The sequence below is a fragment of the Elaeis guineensis genome, chromosome 6, assembly GCF_000442705.2.
Source record: "Elaeis guineensis isolate ETL-2024a chromosome 6, EG11, whole genome shotgun sequence".
NCBI classification, from domain to species: Eukaryota; Viridiplantae; Streptophyta; class Magnoliopsida; order Arecales; family Arecaceae; genus Elaeis; species Elaeis guineensis.
Genome location: NC_025998.2, coordinates 122,499,423 through 122,523,365, shown reverse-complemented (window position 1 = coordinate 122,523,365; position 23,943 = coordinate 122,499,423). Strand labels below are relative to the sequence as shown.

General features: G+C 36.6%; 2 protein-coding genes across 2 annotated transcripts; both read left to right on the top strand.

The window, feature by feature from the left end:
- The first annotated feature begins 267 nt into the window (after nt 1-267).
- On the top strand, nt 268-1,814 carry LOC105060077 (homeobox-leucine zipper protein HAT22). The gene is made up of 3 exons (XM_073259705.1): nt 268-850; nt 1,039-1,118; nt 1,274-1,814. Exons 1-3 carry the CDS (start codon nt 407-409, stop codon nt 1,560-1,562), a joined length of 813 nt encoding a protein of 270 aa, XP_073115806.1. The 5' UTR covers nt 268-406; the 3' UTR covers nt 1,563-1,814.
- A 4,777-nt stretch (nt 1,815-6,591) lies between these two features.
- On the top strand, nt 6,592-9,552 carry LOC140858834 (uncharacterized). The gene is made up of 4 exons (XM_073260112.1): nt 6,592-6,868; nt 7,241-7,390; nt 7,450-7,682; nt 9,331-9,552. Exons 1-4 carry the CDS (start codon nt 6,592-6,594, stop codon nt 9,550-9,552), a joined length of 882 nt encoding a protein of 293 aa, XP_073116213.1.
- Nucleotides 9,553-23,943: the final 14,391 nt, after the last annotated feature.

The following is a 23,943-nucleotide window of genomic DNA, read 5'->3' as shown; positions in this document are numbered from 1 at the left end:
GTGTGTATGATATACACCACATCTTATATGATGGCCGCCCAACTGTTGAAGACGGCCATCAAATGTTGCACATTTGTTAAGGATCCTGGGTCAAAGGAGGCACAGGGCTTCTCGTCGTCATCCATGGGCCTCCGTTTTGGAGAATAAACAACTCTTTTATTTTCTATGGTCTTACTAGTTGCGTTCCCATTTGTCAACCTCTTCAAGTGTGTGCGTCATTCCTCCCAAATACTTAATAATTCTCCCCACCACCCATTTCATTCCCCCCCTCCCATCTCATTCTTTCCTTTGCTAACAATCCTAAGCCTCTCTCTTTCTCTCTCTCTCTCTCTCTCTCTCTCTCTCTCTCTCTCTCTCATAGATCACAGAAGGTAGGGTAGCCTCTTGTGGTGGAAGCTAAGAAAGCATGAGCATGGGTCAAGAAGATACATGCGGCACCAACCTTGTTCTCGGGTTGAGCTACGATTCTCACAGTGGTCATGGCCATGGAGAGACAATCGTGAAATTGGAAAGATCATCAGCAAATATGATTTCTCTCGAGCCCTCTCTCACCCTCGGCCTCTCAAGTGACACGCATGGGTCGACCATGGCGAAGGTGGATGGAAGCAAGGCATGGATGGAAGAAGGTAGCAGACTGGCCCGCCAATCCTCTCCTCAGAGCACTGTCTCAATGTTCTCCCACACAAAAACGAAGAGAGAAAACAGCATGAAGAGTGATGAGACCGAGAGGGTCTCATCTCGGGTAAGTGATGAAGAAGAAGAAGGTAATGCTCGGAAGAAGCTTAGGCTTACCAAGGAGCAGTCTGCCCTTTTGGAGGACAAGTTTAAGGAGCAAAGTACCCTTAATCCGGTTAGTGACTTCTTATTAGCTTCTCTTAATTATAAAATATGGCCATCCTTTCTTTCTCATGAGGAGGAAGGAGAGGTGGGAAGGGCTATCCTTCCCTGAGATTTTGATGTTTGGTTAGCTATGTGATTTAACTCGTGTTAATTACTTCCTATCTTATTTCTTTTTCTCTTTTCTCATTCTATTATCAGAAAGAGAAGCAAAACTTGGCCAATCAATTGAATCTACAGCCCCGGCAAGTGGAGGTGTGGTTTCAGAATAGGAGAGCAAGGTCGGTGTCTCAATTTCATAATACCATGGAATTAATTATTCAAGTTGCACCTTGTATATCATGTATTGTATCATATCACGATTTTATTTTTTTTTCAACACATTAATTTAAGTTACATATAAAACCATCATCTCGATTCTTGCTCTCTGATGCAGGACTAAGCTCAAGCAGACCGAAGTCGACCGCGAGACACTGAAGAGGTGCTGCGAATCACTGAGCGATGAGAACCGGAGGCTGCAGAAGGAATTGAATGAGCTAAGAGCACTGAAGATTGCATCACCTCTGTGCATGCAATTCCCGGCGGCCGCGGCGGCCGCGGCCCTCACGATGTGCCCATCATGCAAGAGGATCACCACAGGCAGCGAGGGCTCGAAAGGTGGCGGTTTTGTGGTGGCGCCCAGGGCTCACTTCTTCAATCCCTTCACCCATTCTGCAGCATGCTAATTGACAAGGGACTCTTGACAGCCGTGATCACCACCCACTTTTTTTAAACTAGGGCTTGGGAGTGATCTTTGTCATTTTTATATGTTGTGCAATTCTCTGCTTGTTACCTCTCTCTCTTCGCTCTCACCTAGCTTTGTTTTGGGATCATTAGTACATGGTCAGAAGGTGTAAAAAGAAATAAGTCCATATTCTTGTGATTTAGAAGATTTAGGTTTTAATACCCATATATAATCCCAGTTGTGAATTTCTGCCTTTTCTTCTTGTGATTAAATGATGCATATATATAACATCATCTTTTGATGATTAATAGCACAACTCTCTCTCTCGTTTTCCCTCTCTCTCACTTACTACATGATAAGTAGAATTTAGAATGGATGATGGATCTAATGACCTTTCGATACACTTGTGCAAAGAACGGCGCTTGATGAAATCCACTTTTATTGGGACTAAATACCCATTACTCTCCTATTAGTCAAAAAAAAAAAAGAAGATAACATCATTTATTTTGTTGTTTCCAGAGTGATAAATCATTGATTAGCTATTACAAATATCCTATTTTTATAAACGGCATAATATTGATTTATGGTTCATTGAGAAAGCCAACTTTGACAATATCACCACGATTTTTGAATTGTCCCATCAAATGATTTCCTAGAGGACTTTTATAGACTCATTGTAGCTGGAGTATTAAGTTTAGCGAAGCATGAACTTTGCATGAGAAAAGCATTTGTTGGGGCAATCATATTCTTTCACGGCATGCCAAGAGAATGGCAAGCGACAAGAAAACAGCTACGGCATCTTGTGTTTAGATTTCTGCAAATTTATATTAATATAAAGCATGTCTTTCTTCTACCAAAAAAAAAAAAAAAAGAGCAGGTCTCTCTTGACTCCAACCATCAATCAATACTACGTCAATTGGATAACTTAATAGTTTTGATAAAATTTACAAAGTAAAATCTTCTTTTTGATAGTTAATAATATTCTTAAGAAAAATAAAGAAGACGAACATGAATATAACAATCCGAGATCTTATTCAAAAAATCTAGTTAAAAAATATTATTTAGTTCTTTTAATTCGATATAAATATATGTGCCTATATCAATCTTGTATATTTCTCCGTCTAAACTTAATGTACTTGCTAGGCCAAAAGTCCAAATATATTTAAGTTTAATTATAAATAATATAAATTGAATTACAAGCATTATGATCAATCTACGCTCAACCGCATAACCTATTCGATATATAGCTGGTATGAACTAAATACATATCCATAGAGATCCTCATAATATCATATCATGATCATGAAATGACAAGTAAATCAGATTTTAGATGCCACCAGTAAGGTTCGAAATGGACATCCTTCGTGTGGAAAGGGATGCAACCAATTGAGCTAAGATTGATTGACTAGACGTGAAGTTGATATTTATGAAGTTTCTAATTATATCACGTGAACATCACGTGCGCTCGATACTTGGTCCCTAAGATGAGGAGGAATTGAAGAGCTAGCGGGGACATGCCCTGTAGCTTGAGGAACGTGGAGAGGGTTCTTGAAAAGAAAAGGATCAAGAGAGCAAAGCGTGCGGGGCAAGGAAGGAATGACAATGATTTCAACTGAACACGAGAGGAGCCTCCCTTCTTCTGTCCCCCTTCGGAGGAGGCCACAGTGGGTCACGTCCACGTGATGTCCCTCCAACCCACCCCTGAAGGGGTCTTCCCCCGGAATTAGTTCTACTTTGGAAGGGTCCTACAACATTAGTCTTATGTTCCTCTTAGAATCCATGCAATCAACTCCTTTGTCTTTTAATGCTTCAGCTTTTCTTTTACGTTCTCAAAGTCCAAGTTGATTGGAAGGTGTCACATAAATGGATAGACTTTGAACATCGAATTAATTGCAATAGTTTATACATGGTATGTCAAATACCTGCAACGTGTGGCGCACGAAGTGACAAATGGTGCAATCCTGCATGTGCCATGCAGGGTTGCACTCTTGAATGGTTTTGTTTGATATAAAGAGAGCTATCAATACGGTCTTATGTGCCGAATTTTCGTCAACACATACATATCATGCCAGATGGAAAATATGTCATCCGTCCTGATGTGATTTATTTGACATGATCTCTGATACAAGAGATCTACAGAGAATTTTATCCAATGGGACATTCAGATCTCAACAAAGATGGTGGTGCAATATAAGGATGGATTGTGATTGTCATTCAAGACGTGTGACATGTAATCCAAGTCCAATTTTACCTTGTTCACCTTGAGAATAATAGATTAAATTCAATAGCAAAATGTAGGGAAAAAAAGGGGTGAAACAAATCCTAGTCTGCCAGGAGCCTACATTGGAGACCGTTGTGGTCCCAGCCCAGGCGAAGTTTCTTGGCTACTTCTCTGTTACTTTCTATACTACTACTATAATATTTGTTTCTGGGAGCGTCCTGAGCCATGAAGCGTGCGTATCATATCTATCACATTCATCACTGTGAGTTATCCATTTCGCCACGAAAGATCTTGTCAGGACCACCTATATTTTTTCCTTTTGACAAGCCAAAGCAACCCCTGCCCCTCTTTGATCTTTACCTACCTAGGTGGGAGACACCTACCTTGCTACCAGATGTTTCCTGTCAAACACCCAAGGCAGCAAAGTGTTTTATTGCCAAAGCCCACCAAAGGAATGCCACACCCTCTTGCCTCAGTTGGGCTATGATGTAGCCTGCAATTAGTAGTTTGATGGACTACCCTCTGGCATCCACTTCGATGATTTGTATTTTAAGCACCCCTATTGCTTGAGGATATGTGTGTACTATATAGCGGTGCACACCATCAAGCATAGCTGCTTGTTTCTATGGATGCTTATCTTAGTGCACCAATGTAGAAATGAGCGGTTATGATTGGTGGCGTATACAATCATATGGTGCATACCATATTGTGGACGTCGCTCATCAAGTACTCATCTCAATATATCATTATAAAAATATGCAGCTATAGTTGGCGGTGTACATAACCATATGGTGCATGCTGTGCACAATATAATTTCTAATTTTGAGTTAGGTTTCTTTCGTGTAGTACCTGTAGCAAGTATTGTGCTAAGTGTATGATGACAAGGAGACTACTTTGTGCCATAGCTTGTGGAAAAGGACTTTAGCTCTTAGTCACCCTAAGGAGAATGGAATAAATATCATTGGACAATAGACACACTAGATATATGATATGGAAGAATCATTAGGACCACATAGATGTGGTCCAAGGGTTGGTGATCACCTGATCTTATGAACACAAGAGGACCATTCAATGAGAGAACTTCCAAGGGATAAAAAGGCATCCTATACGTGAATCATTGGGTTTATGTAGTACAAAGCAGTGGGCTCCCAGAACTTCCATTATCTGCTTTTTCTGGATTGGGATAATAGCTAGGGAGATGTAGCTCTCCCTTTCAACCTTATTCTCAATAATGATTTTTCTCCAGCATGTAATAATTAAATACTCTTTACAAGATATATATCAAATAATTAAATAATAGGGAGAGATGAGCAAGATGCTTATGATTAGCATGCTGAGTATACTGAAATGCTTCAGCAAGATGAATGCCCCACTCACTCATTCTTTTTGAGTAAAAAAGGGGAAAGGTATCCTTAAGTTGCATCAAAATCTAAACTCATGAGTACTGATCAGAGATAATAAATTAAGAAAATATTAGCGAATGAGGATCTATATCTAACTGGTAGTCAATTGTCTCCATAGTGAATGCAACATCATTAATTGGTTAATAAAAAAATATTGTGGAAAATACTTGAGACAAGGAGAACTATGAAGCATAAAAGAAAATAGAGAATATAGAAAATTTACATGATTCTGCTTATAGCATACACCGAAGAAGCTTCTATAGAGATGTGGAGAATATTAAGGGATGAGTGCAGAAAATTTTCCTTACAAGAAACAAAAAAAATGGCTGCAAAAAGTTAAACAACGTTCAAACCATAAAATATAGACCCTTGCATCCCAGCACAGACCATGACCTTAGGCCTCTTGAAGGGCCATGGTCTAAAATGGTCCACGTCTAAGTAAATGAAAGAGATCTCCAACAGCAACCAATTATACAAGACACCATCAAAACTGGTATTTTTGACACAGTATTTAGTACAGTAGAGGCACTTGGGAGTTTGTTTCTTTCTTCTTCTCTAGAAAAGAATGTTGAAAATAAAATTATGAAAAATATAATTTTATTAAAAAAAGAAAATTAATTATGAGTGGGATAATATGTAGTTGAAATCAACATTATTTGCTTTAATTAACATCATGAGACTTCACTCACTGTAAAGGCATCGGCCTAACTCTTATTCATTACTCTGGACAACATGTACAAGAAGAAGCAGGTGCAAAACCCATCCTCTCCTTTTATTTTTTCCCTCTTCAAGAAATATCCAGGATTGGAACTTGGACCTCTCCAATGACAAGTCCTTTGGGGAGAGGTGTTCATTTTATTCAAAATGATCAAATGAAGAGTTACAAAATCTAGCAGATATCATCAATGTTGGAAAAGGTAAAAACTTAATTGTGTTGAAGAAATCAAAGAGTCATGTTGAATTTTGTAAACTTAATTATGGTGACAAAAAATCAAGAGTCGCATTGAAAACTTAAGGGTCGCTTTGAAAACTTAAGGGTCACATGGAAAATCCAAAAGTCACATGGAAAGTTTAAAGATCACACTTGTTGCATAATGATAAATTTATTAGGAGAGTCAAAAGATCACTTCTTATACCTATAAATAGATGGTTGTTGTGAAGAAGAACGTATGGTGAAGTGAAGAAAAGAAAAGAAAAGGAAAAGAGAGGGCTTGTGAGAAAAGAAGTTGTACTCTATTGTTTTATATAGTAAAAAATATTGTCTTATACTTTTGTTGTATGTTCCACCACCGTTGCATACTCTATTAAAGTGGTATCAAAGTGTGGAGGTTGAAAAATTGTCTAGCAACATACAATTTTTCATTCCACGGCTCACCACTACCGATTATGAGAACTGAAACATCTAGATGAAGGCATTGCTAAGCTCTCAAGATATTTGGGAGGTTGTTGAGAAGGGGTATGAAGAACCTCAAGATGACCACGGACAAACGGCGGCGCAAAGAATAGTGCTTGTCGAACAAAAGAAGAAAGACAAGAAGGTCCTTTATTTCATCTATCAAGGGCTAGATGAAATTGGATTCGAAAAGGTTGCCTGTGCCACCAACTCGAAGCAAGCTTGGGAGATCCTCGAGAATGCTCATAAAGGCGTTGAGAAAGTGAAGGTGTACCTCCAAATGTTGAGAGGCGAGTTCGAGACTTTAAAGATGAAAGAAGGAGAATCTATCTCGGATTACTCACAAAGTTTCTCTCTATTGTAAACCAAATGAGAAAAAATGACGAGAATGTCGAGGACAAGCATATCGTGGAGAAGATCCTAAGATCCTTGGATCAGAAGTTTGACTATGTTGTGGCTGCAATTGAAAAGTTCAAAGATGTGGACACTATGACAGTTGATGAACTCATGGATTCTCTACAAATCCATAAGCAGAGGATCTTGATGCAGAAAAAAAAACCTTTGGAGCAAGCCTTGAAGTGCAAGCTCACCATACATGAGAAGAAGGATGGCCCAACTAGCGAAAGTAGTTAGATAAGTCGCAGTCATGGTTATACCTACAGATATGGTCATGGATGAGGCCGTGGATGAGGACGAGGTTCCTTTGGATGTGGCAGAGAAAGAGGAGGCTCAGGAGTTTCACCTAATAAAGAAAGCACACAAGGTCCCTCTGATTGAAGAGGGCAAGGAGGTTTCTCAAGAGGAGGACGAAGGTATGACAAAAGTAAAATTAGATATTATACTTGTGGTAAATATAGTCATTACTCCTCAGAATATTACCATAATGAGAATAATCAAGTACATGAGAATGTCAACTATGCAAAGGAGGAAGCAGAAGATGGTATGCTACTATTAGCAGAGAAGGAAGAAGAAGCCTTCAATGAGAACATATGGTACTTGGATACCGGTGCAAGCAATCATATGTATAGATACAAACACATCTTCAAAAAGTTAGATGAGACAGTGGAAGGCAATGTTTCTTTCGGTGATACCTCAAAAGTTCAAGTGAAGGGGATAGATAAAATCCTAATTCAACTCTAGGATGGTTCTCAATAGTTTATTTCTAATGTTTACTATGTGCCTAATATGAAAATAAATATTTTGAGTCTTGATCAATTATTAGAAAAAGAATTTGATGTTGTCATGAAAGGTAGATATCTTTACTTGGAAAAACATGATCAGCTGATTGCAAAAGTACCTATGACCAAGAACTGAATATTCATGTTCAATATCAAGTATGTTATGACAAAGTGCTTGAGTGCATGCATGAAAGATGATACATGGTTATGGCACTTGAGGTTCAAGCATGTGAACTTTGGTTCCTTGAAGCTCTTATCCTCGAAGGCGATGGTGAAGGGATTACCTCTCATTGAGGATATCCCTAAAGGAATATGTGAAGGATGTATTGTCGGAAAACACTTAAAAGCTAGCTTTCCAAAGGAGTTCATTTCATCAAGCCCAAAGGCCTTTACAACTCATCCATACGGATATTTGTGGTCCCATCACACTAGTCTCATTTGGAGGTCGTCATTATTTTTCAATATTTATTGATGATTTTAGTAGGAAAACTTGAGTGTACCTCTTGAAGGAGAAATGGGAGGCCCTAGAGACATTCAAAATGTTCAAAACTCTTGTGGAGAACCAAACCGGGTGCAAAATCAAAGCTTTGAGATCAGATCGAGGAGGAGAGTTCACCTCGAAGGTATTCGAAGAGTTCTACAAATCTCAAGATATTTGAAGGATCTTGACTGTACCATACTCACCCCAGTAGAATGGCGTAGCAGAGAGGAAGAACTGGATCATTCTTAACATGGTGAGAAGCATGTTGAAGATGAAGGAAATGCTAAAAAAATTTTGAACGAAAGCTGTGAATTGTGTGGTGTACATTCTCAACTATTGCCCAATAAGGAATCTTGAAAGAAGGACCCCTCAAGAAGCATGGAATGGCTATAAGCCAGATGTATCTCATCTGAGAGTGTTTGATTGCATTGCCTATGCACACATCCCAGATCAAAGAAGAAGCAAGCTTGATGACAAGAGTTATCATTGCATCTTTATAGGATATGACCAGAGATCCAAGGTGTACAAATTCTATGACCCAAAGTCGAAGAAGATCCTCATAAGCCATGATGTGAAGTTTAATAAAGAAAGAATCTAGAATTAGAGCACCAACATGATAAAGATGTAAGAAGAAGAACAAGTGAAGGCTCAAGTTGAAGATCCCACACCTCCTTCATCACCTAACACAAGATCTCCATCCTCAAGTGAAGAATCCAGAAAGACAAGAAATATTCAAGATCTCTATGAGGTGACAAGTCTCCTTAATCTTATTTGTTTATATGCTAATGAGGATGTGATCTCTTTTGAAGAAGCGATGAGAAATAAAAACTGAAGGACGGTTATGGATGAAGAGATGAAGGCAATCCAAAAGAATAACACATGGGAGCTTACTACTCTTTTAGAAGGTGATGAGCCCATCGGAGTAAAATGGGTGTACAAGATAAAGAAAAACATAGAAGAAAAGGTGAAAAAATACAAGGCTTGATTAATAGCTAAAGGCTACAAGCAGCAAGTTGAGATTGACTACGAAGAGGTATTTACTCTCATAGCATGTATGGAGATAATTCGCCTGATGATTTTCTTGACTGCACAGAACAATTGGAGCATCTACCAGCTAGATGTGAAGTCGGTATTTCTGAATGGCTTTCTAGAAAAAGTGTATATTGAACAACCCAAAGGGTACATGAAGAATGGACATGAAGAGAAGGTTTTGAAGCTAAGAAAGGCACTTTATAGCTTAAAACAAGCTCCAAGAGTATGGAACTCAAGAATTGATGACTACTTCAAAGCAAATAGCTTCAAGCAATATCCCTAAGAGCATGCTGTGTATGTAAAAGAGAAAAATTCTAACATTCTCCTTGTGTGCTTGTATGTGGCTGATCTTATTTTTATAGGTAATAATCAACAAATGTTTGAGGAGTTCAAGCATGCCATGATGAAGGAGTTTGAGATGACAGACATAGGATTAATGACATATTTTTATGATTTGGAGGTCAAACTACATCAAGAAGGAATTTTCTTATCCCAAGAAGGTTATGCCAAAGAAATCTTGAAGAAATTCAAGATGGAAGATTGTAACCCTATAAGCACCCCTGTTGACTATGGAGCAAAGTTGTCAAAAGAAGATGAAGGAGAGGCCATGGATCCTATTCTCTATAGAAGCTTAGTAGGATGTCTGAGGTACATAACATGTACAAGGTCGGACATTCTATATGCAGTCGGCCTAGTCAGCAGATTTATGGGGAAGCCCAAATCAATGCACTAGAAGGCAGCAAAGAGGCTTCTTCGTTACATCCGAGGTACTAGCACTGATGGACTATTTTATTCCTATCATAGTAATTTTGGACTTGTGGGCTATTCAGATAGGATTGGGCTGGAGACATGGATGACCAGAAGAGTACTTTCGGATTTGTATTTTTCATGGGAGATGTGGCTTTTTCATGAATATCAAAGAAGTAACCTATTGTTACTCTTTCTACATGTGAAGCCGAATATGTTGCTGCATCCGCATATGTATCACATGCTATATGGCTAAGAAGCTTGCTGAAGAAAATTCATTTTGAGCAAAAAGAACCTATCGAGATAAGCATTAATAACAAGTCAGCTATTGTACTAGGAAAGAACCCGGTGTATCATCAAAGAAGCAAACATATTGATGTGTGTTTTCATTCAATTAAAGAATATGTGAAGAACAAAAATGTAGAGCTATAGTATGTGAAGACACAAGATCAAGTTGTTGACATATTCATTAAACCATTAGGAGCAGAGTTCTTCACCTAGTTTAAAAGTTCTCTTGGCATGATGAAGAAAGAATAATTAAGTTTAGGGGGAGATGTTGGAAAAAGTAAATTTAATTATGTTGAAGAAACCGAAAAGTTATGTTGAATTTTGTAAATTTAATTGTAGTGGCAAAAAATCAAGAGTCACATTGAAAACTTAAGGGTCACATGAAAAATCCAAAAGTCACATGGAAAGTTTAAAGATCGCACCTATTGCATAATGATAAATTTTTTTAGGGGAGTCAAAAGGTCACTTCTTAAATCTATAAATAGATGGTTGTTGTGAAGAAGAACATATGGTGAAGCAAAGAAAATAAAAAAAAAAAAAAAAAAGAGGGCTTGTGAGAAAAAAAATTGTACTTCTTCATTGTTTTATATAGTAAAAAATATTTTCTCATACTCTTGTTGTGTGTTTCACCACCATTGCATACTCTATCAACCAAGAATGTTAGAATTTTGTGAATGTTGCATAAAACTCAAAACACTGTTAAAGAATTAGGGCTGCAAGCATATTGGATTTACCAACTTCCAATTAAGAACTAATCTAAAATTAATTTGGTCCAATGCAAACCAAAGCTATTTAAATAAGCTTGGATTTATAAACATCAGCCATGTCGAATATGGATTGGGTTTGGATTACTAAATTCTCAATCCAATCTCGGAACAATATGAAATGAACCAAAAGCAGTATGCAATATATTTCAAAACCCTCCTTAAATATAACAGATTAATTTTGTTTTATAACATAGCCTGTTAATAATTTATTCTATTGATTATAACTGCATCTATTTGTCAACCAAATGTCATAAAAACATGTTTATAATAATGTCTATAATGTCTAAATATTGCTTACTATTATTTTATTACATAATATGTTTATTATATATTCAATAATCAATTTATATGTTTATATGGTTTGTGTTTGGATTATTTTTAATCCACTTTGATTCAAAAAATTCAATGGCCTAATACAATTACCATGAAGTCCAATCTAGTCCAACCCAAAAGGAATTGGATTGGGTCTGAATTGAAACTTTTGACCTGATTGAAATATATATTGACTCTGGATCATTCCGAGTTGGTCCTTTTTCATTCCTGAAATTAGATAAAATAAAAGTTTTCTTTCATGCGGGCCTTCTTTATTTGTAAAGAGAAATTTTTTGTGTATCGTAAGTGGTGCAGAAACATGCACACCGCCCATGATGATTGGCTCACGCATAAGGTCGGAAAAAAAAAATTTTTTTTTTTTTTTGCATGCCATGCTCTGACCTCATATATGAGCCAATCACCATGGATGGTGCGTGCATTCTGCACTACCCGCGGTGCCCAAAAAATTTTTTATTTGCAAAATATTAAGGCTTGCTTTAACTGAAACAAGGGGGATTTTGAATCCACCTGCTTCAATTGAAACAAGGAGGGAGATTTTGAATCCATGATCGACAACATGTTCAAAAAGAGGCTTAAAGGAAAATTCTTTGTGCACTGCAAGCGATGTAAAAAATCCAACACGAAGTGCACTGTCTTATTCGATTGGTCCACATAGTCACTGTTTTCTAATGCGCATTTAATGTCTGCAATTTTACTTTTTTATTTAAAATTTTGAATGATGAATATATCCCTATTCTTTAAAAAAATTATAACTTTCTATGTCCATATTATGACATCCTGCATTTAGAAAATCATAATTTTTATCTACAGGATGTTATAATATAACGTAAGATGTCATAATATAACGTAGGATGTCATAATATATATAGAATGTCATAATTTTTTCTAAAGAACAGAAATATTTTTGTCATTCAAAATTTTCAAATAAAAAAATAAAACTGCAGGTATTAAATATGCTTTAGAAAATGATTGGATAAAAATGTCCCTTCCATATTATGATATCTTGGGTCATATTATGACATCATGGGCCATATTATGACATCCTGCATGCAGAAAGTCATAATTTGATGCAGAATGTCATTATATGTACAGGATGTCATAATTTCCTAAGCCATATTATGACATCCTACGTATAAAAAATCATAATTTTTTTAAAAGATAGTATTTTCGTCATACAAAATTTTTAAACGAAAAGTAGAACTGTAGATATTAAATACACATTGAAAAACGGTGGTAATATGGACCAATCATATAAAACGGTGCGCTCCACGTCGGATTTTCTACACGGCCGTAGTGCATAAAGAATTTCTCGAGGCTTAAATAGTGGCATACATGGCCCATGCTGGCCCACTAAACATGGCTCCAAAAGAACAAACCATGGGCTAAACTATTCAACCTCAATGCCCAATAAACGCCCAATTATTTTGGCCCAGATCTCTGGCCTTGTCGGTCTCCATCCCAGCAGGAAAAATACCCAGTTTTGGATTGGACTCAAGCCTGGTATCATCGTCCCTGCGGCCGAAATCCGGCCAGACTTCTAAACCATGCTAACTCTGGCCCGACCCGGCCTAGTTTGTGGCGTTAGTTTGCCTTCACATCTAAAGTAATCTTGCAAAGATCACTAAATCTAGAATTTTAGCTGCAGGCATATTCAAGAAAGCATTTCAAAGCAAATGACAAATAATTTCAGTGATTCTTTGACATATTTTCTTTTCAGTTAAATTATTTTAATATGGTTGGAGATCAAACAAATTGCTACACTCTAAGCCAGTAGAAAGAGAATTGAGTATGAGGTACCTACCAAACTTGATCGCTAAGAAGTGTCAAAACATTATAATCTTTTATTATCTTGTTTCCAACATAGAATCTTACATAACATCGAAAAAATGAATCTAACTTATAGCATACTAGAGAAATTTATAGAAAAGCAATGTTGCGTGGTTATTTTTTTATGATTTTTTGAAATTCAACATGAACAATGGGCTGTGCCATTCCTACTGAGTATGAGGTACCTACCAAACTTGATCACTAAGAAATGTCAAAACATTATACTCTTTTATTATCTTGTTTCCGACATAGAATCTTACATGCCATCAAAAAATTAAATCTAACTTACAGCGTATTAGAGAAATTTATAGAAAAGCAATGTTGCGTAGTTATTTTTTTTATAATTTTTTGAAATTAAACATGGACAATGGGCCGTGCCTGAAACGGCACCATCCAGGCCCATCGGGCTGAGGGCTTAATGGGCCGTGTCTGGCATGGCCCATTTAAACAAAATCAAGCTTGGCATGGCCCTAGGCTCAGGGGTGGCGGGCCGTGCCTAGCATGGCTCATTGGCCTATTAGGCCCATGGGACTGATGGGTCTTTTTTTTATTTCTTTTAAAAAAAGATCATGATGGGCCGTGCCTAACACAGTTTGTTTGGTTCGTTATAGGCCAAAAAAAAATATTTCCTCATCTTTTTTATATTTATTCCCAGACGATCCTAACCTTTTTTTAATTTATAAAAAAATTAATTTTTTAAATTCAAAAAAAAATTACAGGCCATGTCAGACATGGCCCAAATGAGCCAAACTAGGGCACGACTCATGTTAAGGGGGCCGGGCTGGCATGTGAGCCGGGCCTAGAGGTGGCAAAAATGGACCCGACCCACCAACCCGACCTACGTTCGACCTGTCTTAAACAGATCTAGTTTTGGATTAAATGGGTTCGGATTGTAAACGGGTCAATCCGTTTAACCTATTTATTAAGTGGATCGGATTTGGATTTAAATTTTTCAACCTGCCCAATCTATTTAACCTATTTATGACTTTTATTGAAAATTATTTAAGCCTAGGGCCCTGTAGTTTCTTGGGCGATCATCCATGCGGGCTTGCCGCAGAGCGCACTTATTTTTCCCAAAGCAAAATATTCGCCCGCTCGCGTGCAAAATTGGACCGCGTCTGCACTACCATTTGATTTCATGCCTGAGAGATCGAGTCCGAGCCCCAGTTCCCTGTTCCCATCCCATAGCCTGCTCGGGCTTTTCTTCTCTTCTTGTCGGCCCTCTCCTTTCCAGTGAAGCGAGAGAAGGCGGAGAGGAGAAGAAGGGCTAGGGTTCTCTTGAGGTCAGCCAGCTCAGGGCACAGGGGCAAATGAGGGGAACCTCGAGGTGGAATCGCCCTATCATGGAGGCTTCAGAGCAAAGGAAAGGAGAAAGAAGCGTGGAACCAGAGAGAACAAAGAGGAGACCACAACCCGGCTAGGGTGAAATGATTCGGGGTAAGCTTATCTGCCTCTTCTTTTCTCGTCTTCTCCTCTTCTCAGTTTCTCTTTGCTTCGATCGCCTCTGCCTCCTCTTTCACTTCTGCTACCTCTCTAATCCCTATCCTCCCTTAAAGGAAACGGTAGGACGGCATGCGGATGTCGTCCCCGATGGCTCCATCATTGAAGTTTTTGACGTCACTGGAGGCGGTTGAGAGCACGAGGGTAGAGGTCGGAGAGACGATCGGGTAGAGATGTAGCGAGGGCAAAAGTGGAGACAGTCAGCTACAGAGAGTCAAAGATGGAACATGTATTTTTTTTTTTTTTGTAAACAGACCATTAAACAGGTTGTATTTTATTTTTTTAAAAGAAGTTATAAACGAGTTGTAAACAGGTCGGATCGGTAATCTGTTTATTAAGTGGATTGGATTCAGATTTTAAAATTTGACCTATTTAAATAAACAGATCGGGTCCAAATTCAGAGTTTTTTTGACTCGATCCGTATCTGATCCGATCCGTTTATATCCAATCCGACATGCTTGCCATCCCTAGTCGGGTCGTGCCGAGCCTGCGGGTTGTGCCAGCACAGGCCCTTGTGGGCCGTGTCAGGTGTGGGCCATAAAATTTCGAGCCTAATCCGGCCTCCTTATACGTACCGTGTCTGATACAGTCTGTTACTGTAGCAAGTAAGCCATATCAGATATAGCTGAATTCATACCGGATCAAGCTATGTCATGAGTGGCTCGGTCCAATGTCCATGTCTACTTAAAATGCTCATCCAGGGTGCTGTTAGAACAAGAAAAATGACAGGAATTCTGAGAGAGAGAAAAGTGACTGAAATTTCAGGGAGTTAGTGTTAGATGTATGTCTTAAAAGTCAATATAGCTGACATATTGTAATAAATATAGGACACAATTTTGTACTTAATTCGTTGATTGATAAATAAAAGATAAGTTTGATTTTCATCAAGTGTGATATATTCTTGAATCGTCCATAAAATTAACATTTCAATACATATTCTCAAAGTATTGAGAATTAGAGACATGTATATAATTCTTAAATACTTTCGATCATAGTATCATCATGAGAATGGTGATCGATCCGAATAGACCGATGCACAGATCATTTTCTTTGAGATAGATAAGTTTCTGATCTATAGTGTAGAGATACTGAGCGACGAGTGTGGATAGTTGTTACAGAACAACTAACACTAAGCGTGACCATACGAGAGATCACTTAGATTTTTACTTGATCGTCAGTGATTATCTCGATACTGTAGTTGTGTGAATGATCTTTTGATCTATGATGGTACGACTGCTTGCAGTAAGACTGCTGAAGTTTGACTGACACATAAACATGGTCTCAATGAATTCTTGTAGTAGATATTGACGACAGTTGGTCCACTATAAGAGTAAAGTACGTATCTAGATGGAATCTATCGATCTTGATAGAGAGGAATAGTCCTATGAGATTTGAGAGGCAAAGTCTGAGAGTTTATAGCCACAGTAGTGTGATTGATGGAAAAATTTTTTTATAAGGATCGTAATTGGATTTGAACTGATCGAATCTATCATATGACTGATGATAAAATTTGACTATTTATCTATGATCTACCATCTAGTCGGGACTCATGATAGAGGGACTGAATCACATGTGAACTACATCTTAAGGTTCTTTTTCAGTTCTACCACTACATACTACTAGGTATCATTGGTGGATGGTAAGAGCTCATTAAGATTGCTCAGGATCGATAATCCTTGATGAGTTAGAGTGGAACTATTTCGATCCATTAAAAAGAATTTCAATGATGCTATAATAAAGATCATTATATATCTCACTACTAGATAGAATTGAATTATAAGATCACACAATAAAGAAATTAGATATAGAATAAGCAATTGGGCTTGTGAAGTCTTGATTGGGTTTAGAGAAATCCTATTTGGTTCAGGATAACCTTACTAGCACATGGTTGGACCCAATTTTCTCTTTGCGTTTGAATTTTTTATTTGATAAAATTAATTCAAATTAATTACCTCCTAATAACCTAAATGAATTAGATTTATTAGGCTTCAATTATTAGGTGCCTAAGGTTTTGGATCAAATGTATTAAGGATTCAAATCCTTAAAATATTTTCTTGATAGTTTTGATTGGGCACCACTTAATTTGATCAAGTTAGGTGTGCACACACTAAAGAGGGTGTGTGGACCTGATTGGGGCATCCCATGGTAGCCATGTGGCATGTATATTTATGGGTGCAAGGGCTCCAAAAGTTGGTGCTTAAAGGATCTCCTAAAGGGGGTTAAATAACTAAAAGAATAAGGATTCCTAATGCAAGTAGAACTTGTATTAAACGATAGTTTGGTTTTGAATGGGATTCAAACCTTATGCTTATTTAAAAAGGCCTTCCCTAAGGATCTTTAGCTCTAAATTTCAGCAGTTCACGCCTCCCTTAAAAGCTCCCCATGCCCCCTCTCTCTTCTCTCTCTCTTCTCCTCTTGAAGTCCAATGCCCAAGGTGTTGGGCGTCCCACTTCTCCATGCCCAAGAAGAGCTTGGGAGTCTCTTTACTTATTATTTTTTAGACCTTGATTGCTTCATAATTAAGAAAAAAAAGTAAGAGAAAAAAAAAAAAAAGATCAAAAAAAAGATCAAAGAGTTGATCACGATCCAGGCTTCATTCAGATTCGCAGGCTGATTGTTCTTAAAGAAGAAAGATCAACACCAAAGAGAACTGATCCAGACTGATTCTGAGTGGATACCCATAGAGGTCGAACACTTACATGATTAAAAGAGAACTTACTCTCTTTTAGATCCAGATTTAAAGAAAAAAATTGTGAAACAGATTTATGATTTGATCACATATTCAATTTCAGCTTAAAATTCAGCATGTGTTCAATTTTAACATATGAAGTAGATCCTTGTGTTCTATATTTTATGCATACATAATTAAGATTAAAAGATATTTTAATCTTCTATTCTACTATATTATTTAGAAAAAAAATTTGAAACATACATTCATGCCCCGACATAAAATTTCAATAGTGGTATCAAAGCCACGGATTTCATATGTATGAAATTGACATATATATTTTGAAAATAAAAATTAAAATTTAATTTTTCTTGATATGTAAGATATGCAAATATTTTTTTTGAATCTAAAATTTATTTTAAATTTAATTTTTAGATCATATAGTTGATATGTGTTAGCATGCATAGATCTAAATTTTATTCTAGAACGATTTCTAGTTCATATTTATACAATATGTAGATGCATGTATAAATCTAAAAGTTAATTTAACTTGATTTATGATTCATATATGAGATATGTGATTGCATATTTAGATCTAAAAATTATTTTTAATATAATTTATGATTTATATTTGAGATATATGACATCATGTTATGATCTGAATTTATGTTTAGATTTGAATTTTACATACATATATGAGATATATGCTTGTATGTTAAATTTAAAAATTAATTTTATGATTTAAAAATTATTTTTTATGCAAATAGATCTGAAATTTAATTTTAGAATCTAAAATTTATATTTATGCATAAAAATTTTGATTATGAAAAAATTAAAAATTAGATCATATAATCAGATTGCATCTAAAATTTTTGATTTGAACACAATGGATCTAATTAGATTAAGTAATTGATCAAACTGAATCAAGTGTTGATTAGGGTTAGGTTAATTAAGTTATAAGATCAAACAATTATTGTTAATCTAATCGATTGAATTTCATGTGTAGAATCAAGTGACTTAAGGACCTAATTCAGCTCGATGGCTTAAGCCTAATTTGCTTAAGCTAATCTATTTGGATCAATTAACCTATTGGTGTCTAAGGCAAGTAATTGAGAGATGGTTATTTAATTAGTTCTGTTAGCTGATCTGGTCAATTTATTGGTGTCTAAGAAAAGCAATAGGGGGACCCCCACCGACCTCTACTTATCTGGCCAATTTAAAAGATTTGAGTTCTGAATAAGATTGCTTGATAGTTTGATTTAGTCTATGTCAATTAGATTGGTCATAAAATGACTGATTAAATGAGACCTAAACCTAAATCTCCTCATAAATATTAAGTCCATAGGTCTTCCACCGTTGTAGATGTGCGGGTGTGCTACTGATGTTGATTGTTCTCGGCTGGTCATTGTGGTTCAATTATACCGAAAACATGCAACCACTCTATTAGCAAAGAGTTGCTCCAGGATAAGGATAGGGTTGGGTCCAATAACTATTAGGTGAGGGACCCAACGACGGTCTTGCACCTACTTGTGAATAGTGGGTCAAACTTAACTAAGAAGTGTGATCAATAACTATTAGGTGAGCCCACATGACTTAGAGACCAAGTCGCTGCAACATATTTAGAGAAGCATCTAGATAAAGAGTTATCCACGCATCGATGTGCGTATAACTAATAATTATTAGGTAAGGTACATGGCATCGGTGGGACCGTAGCATCCACTAGGAATCCAGTTATCGTGTCAAAATTTTTATTTTCCACCCAGAGAGTTGAGGGATCCAAAAAATTAGTGGAAGTTATTGTTTGCATCTTAAAGTCTCTAGAAGTAAATATAAATTTAAAGTACAAAAGTCTAACTTAAATTTCTGCTATCGTAGTTAAACAATATCATCTTCAAACTCTCTAGCCTGCATCCTTGAATCTAATCATTTAATCAGAACAAACTATAAAGACCGGCTAAGAAATCTGAAGAATGTCCTAACTTCTAAAAAATTAAGTCATGTACTCGATCAGAAACCCCTAGTGTTATCAAACTTTCTACTATAGAGCAAAAAATTGCTTATAAAAAGTGGACGGATGAAGACAATCGGATCAAGTGCTATGTGCTGGCATCCATGACAAATAAGTTGCAGAGCCAACATGAGCATATGCCCACTGCTAGGGTTATAATCACTCACCTACAAAAGTTATATGGTGAACAGAGCCGTACAATGTACTTCGAAGTATCCAAAAGACTCTTCAATTTGAAGATACACGAAGAGCAGTCAGTCCATGAGCACTGTATGACAGTGATCAAGGACATCGAGGAGCTTGAAAAGCTTGGGCTTGATATGCAGAAGAAATTATAGATAGATTTGATCATTTAATCCCTTACTAGTTCATATAGTCAATTTATTATAAATTTTTATATGAACAAACTTAATTGCACTATACCCAAACTGGTCAACATGTTGGTCACTACGGAGGGAACCTTAAAGAGTTCAAGGGGCACTGTTTTCACTGTGAAGAAGACTTCTTTGATCAAAAAAAAATCTGATTAGAAGAAGAAAAATAAATCTGCTAAGATGTAGAAGAAAAAGAGCAAGCCAAAGAAAGACATTCCAAAGAAGACTGAAGCAAAGAAAAAGTATTTTCACTGTGATGCTGACGGCCACTGCAGGAGAAACTATCCACTTTACCTAGAGAGCCTAAAGACTAAAAAAGATGATAAACTTTTAGAATGTATGCTCGTAATTGAATCTAACCTCGCAGTTTCTTCTACTTTTAGTTGGTTATTGGACTTTGATTCGAGTGCTCATATATGTATCTAAATGCAGGATCTAATAGAAAGTAGAAAGTTGGAGGAAGGTGACATGATCCTTCGGATCAGTAATGGAGCAAAAGTTACTGCAGAAGCTGTTGGCACTTATATTTTTTGATTACCATCGAGATTTAGATTAGATTTAAAAGATTATTATTTTATTCTTATAGTCAGTCAGAATTTGATTTTCGTGTCTGTGCTAGCACAGGATGGTTTTGAATTTAATTTTAATAAAAATTTTTGCTCCATTTATTTATGAAATAAATTGATTACACGTAATTTTTAATTGGCAGTTTATATTACTTGCATATTGATACGAATGTAAATTTGAACGAGCAAATAGTGAGTGTCGTAGGTCAAAAGAGATCCAAAGATGAAATTAATCAGAAGTACTTGTGGCATCATAGACTAGGCCATATTGAAAAGGACAGGATAAACAAACTGAAAAAGGATGGAATCCTTGGCTCTCTTGATCTTGAGTCATATCCAGCTTGTGCATCTTGTCTTCGAAGAAAAATGATCAAGTTATCCTTTGTAGGACATGAAAAAAAAGCCACCGAGTTATTTGTCCTGGTACACATCAATATGTGTGGGCCATTTGATGTGTAGACTAAGGATAGTTATAGCTGCTTCATCACCTTTACCGATGATTTATCTCGGTATAGATATATGTATCTGATGAAACACAAATCTGAAGCCTTCGAAAGATTCAAAAAATTTAAAAATAAAGTAGAAAAATAAATAGACAAACCCATTAAGATTCTTCGATCTGATCAAGGAGGTGAATATCTTAGTCAAAAATTTTTGAAATATCTTAAAAATAATGGCATAGTCTCTCAATAGACTCCTTTCGAAACACTTCAGTTCTACGGGATATCCGAAAGGAGGAATAGGATCCTGTTAGATATGGTCAAGTCCATGATGAGCTTCACTGATTTACCCCTATATCTTTGGAGACATGCCTTATTAACTGCAATTCACTTATTGAATAGGATTTCATTAAAATCTATTTCTACCACACCATATGAGATATGGTATGGTAAGAAGCTGAGTTTAGATTATCTTAAGACTTGAAGATGTCCGATCTATGTCAAGAGACAGATGGATGATAAATTAGAGGATAAATTTTTAATAGCTTATTTTATAGGATATCCAAAAGAATCAATGGAATACTACTACTTTTCACAAGATCATAATATGATTGTCAGACAGAATATCATATTTCTAAAAAAATAGTTTATCCAGAATGGTGGCAGTGGAAGGTTAGTTGAGCTTGAAGAGAAGGTCTTTGAAGAGTAAAGAGCTATGGATCCTCAGGAACCCACTATTCATGAGCCAGTAGTTGATATTCCTCTACCATCTCGTAGATCTAGTAGGATCTTCCGACCTCCTAAAAGATACATGTGTATGCTTACGGAGGAAGTAAAAAAATATTTCTCATGGGAGATAAGGATCATAGTGATGATCCTAATATTTTTGACGAGGCAATGTCTGACATCAATTTTGAGAAATGATTAGATGCAATGAAGTTAGAGATTGACTCAATACACTCGAACTAATTATGGACCTTAGTGGATTCACCTTAAGGTATAGTACCCATTGGATATAAATGGATCTACAAAAAAAAATATGTACCGATGATAAAGTAGAGATGTATAAAGCTAGGCTCGTGGCAAAGATTATAGTCAGCGCGAGGGCATTGACTATCAAAAAATTTTTTCGTCCGTAGCCATGCTGAAATTCATTTGCACTCTACTCACTATTGAAGCTTATTATGATTATAAAATCTGACAGATAGATGTAAAAATTATTTTTCTGAATGAATATCTTGACGAAGATATCTATATGGAGCAGCCTTTGGATTTTACATCTGATGATGGTGATTATAGAGTTTACAAGCTGCAAAGGTTCATATACGGATTAAAGTAAGCTTCTCGAAGTTGGAATTTTCATTTTGATGATGCAATCAAATTATTTGGTTTCATCAAGAATGAAGAAAATCTTGTGTATACAAAAAGATCAGTGGGAGCATAATAATACCCTCATATTATATGTGGATGATATTCTTCTCATTCAGAATGATATTTTCATGCTAACCACGGTCAAAAGATGGTTGTCTAAGAAATTTTTCATGAAAGACCGAGGGAAAGCATCCTATATTCTTGGAATAAAGGTCTACAGGGATAGATCTAAGAGGATGTTAGGCCTATCACAAAAGCTGTACGTAAAGAAAGTGCTACAAAGGTTCTGAGTTGTAAGTCGAGGGGTATACTAATTCAGACTTCATGTTTGATCCTGATGATAAAAAGTCTACGTCAAGATATATGTTTGCATGCAATGATGGCACAGTCAGCTAGAAGAGTTCCAAGTAACCCATCATAATGGATTCGACCACAGAGGCTGAATATGTTGCTACTTTGGATGCTGCAAAGGAAAGCTTCTGGTTCAAGAAGTTTGTCACAGAGCTTGAGATAATGACATCGGATACCATACTATTTTACTGTGACAACAATGGAGCCATAGCACTTGCTAAGGAGGCAAAATCTTATAAAAAATCAAAGCACATTGAGCGGCGATATTACATCATACATGATTACTTCGAAAAGAAATATGTCGAGATGTGAAGAGTAGACTCTACGGAGAATGTAACAGACCCGCTGATAAAGCAATTAAACTCGCCAAAGATGGAAGTCCACTTTGAGAAGATGGAACTTAGATTGGTGGCCAATTAACTTTACTCTAAATGAGAGATTGTTAGATATATGTCTAAAAGTCAATATGGTTGATACATTGTAATAAATTTAAGACATAATTTTATACTTAATTCATTGATTTGATCAATAAAGGATAAGTTTGATTTTCATTCAAGTGTGATGTGTCTTTGAATCATCCATAGAATTAACATTTCGATACATATTCTCAAAGTGTTGAGAATTAGAGATATATATATATAATTCCTAAATACTCTCAGTCATAGTATCATCATAAGGATGGTGATCGATCCAAATAGATCGGTGCATAGATCGCTTTCTTCGGGATAGATGAGTCTCTGGTCTACAGTGTAAAGACACTGAGCGATGAGTGCAAGTAGTTGTTAGAGGACAACTAATATTGAGCGTGACCATATAAGAGATCACTTGAATTTCTACGCGATTGTTAGTGATTGTCTCGATACTATAGTTGTGTAAATGATCCTTTGACCTATGATGGTATGACTGCTCGTAGTGAGGCTGCTGGAGTTTGACTGATACATAAACATAATCTCAATGAGTCTTTGTAGTAGATGTAGGCGATAGTTGGCCCACTCTAGGAGTAGGATGTGTATCTAGATGAAATCTATCGACCTTGATAGAGAGGAGTAGTCCTATGAGATTTAAGAGACTAAGTCCGAGAGTCTATGGCCACAATAGTGTGCTTGATGGAAAAGAGTTTTCATAAGGATCACAATTAGACTTGAGCTGATCGTATTTGTTATATGACTGATTATGAGGTTTGACGATTTATCTATAATCTGCCATCTAGTCGGAACTCACGATAGAGAAACAAAATCACATGTGAACTATACCTTGAGGTTCTTTTGTGATTCTACTGGGTTGTCACTACATATTGCTAGGTATCACCGATGGATGGTCAGAGCTCGTTAGGGTTGTTCATGATTGAAAATCCTTGATGAGTTAGAGTGAAACTATTCTGATCCATTGAAAGGAGTTTCAATGATACTATAATAAAGATCATTGTATATCTCA

Bases quoted from the DNA above. Each gene is read 5' to 3' on its own strand.
- LOC105060077 (XM_073259705.1), top strand. From the start codon at position 407: ATGAGCATGGGTCAAGAAGATACATGCGGCACCAACCTTGTTCTCGGG. The intron at 851-1,038 runs GTTAGTGACTTC...TTCTATTATCAG, and splicing joins AGCAAAGTACCCTTAATCCG to AAAGAGAAGCAAAACTTGGC. The intron at 1,119-1,273 runs GTCGGTGTCTCA...TCTCTGATGCAG, and splicing joins TTTCAGAATAGGAGAGCAAG to GACTAAGCTCAAGCAGACCG.
- LOC140858834 (XM_073260112.1), top strand. From the start codon at position 6,592: ATGAAGGCATTGCTAAGCTCTCAAGATATTTGGGAGGTTGTTGAGAAG. The intron at 6,869-7,240 runs GCGAGTTCGAGA...TTATACCTACAG, and splicing joins GTACCTCCAAATGTTGAGAG to ATATGGTCATGGATGAGGCC. The intron at 7,391-7,449 runs GTATGACAAAAG...ATTACTCCTCAG, and splicing joins TTCTCAAGAGGAGGACGAAG to AATATTACCATAATGAGAAT.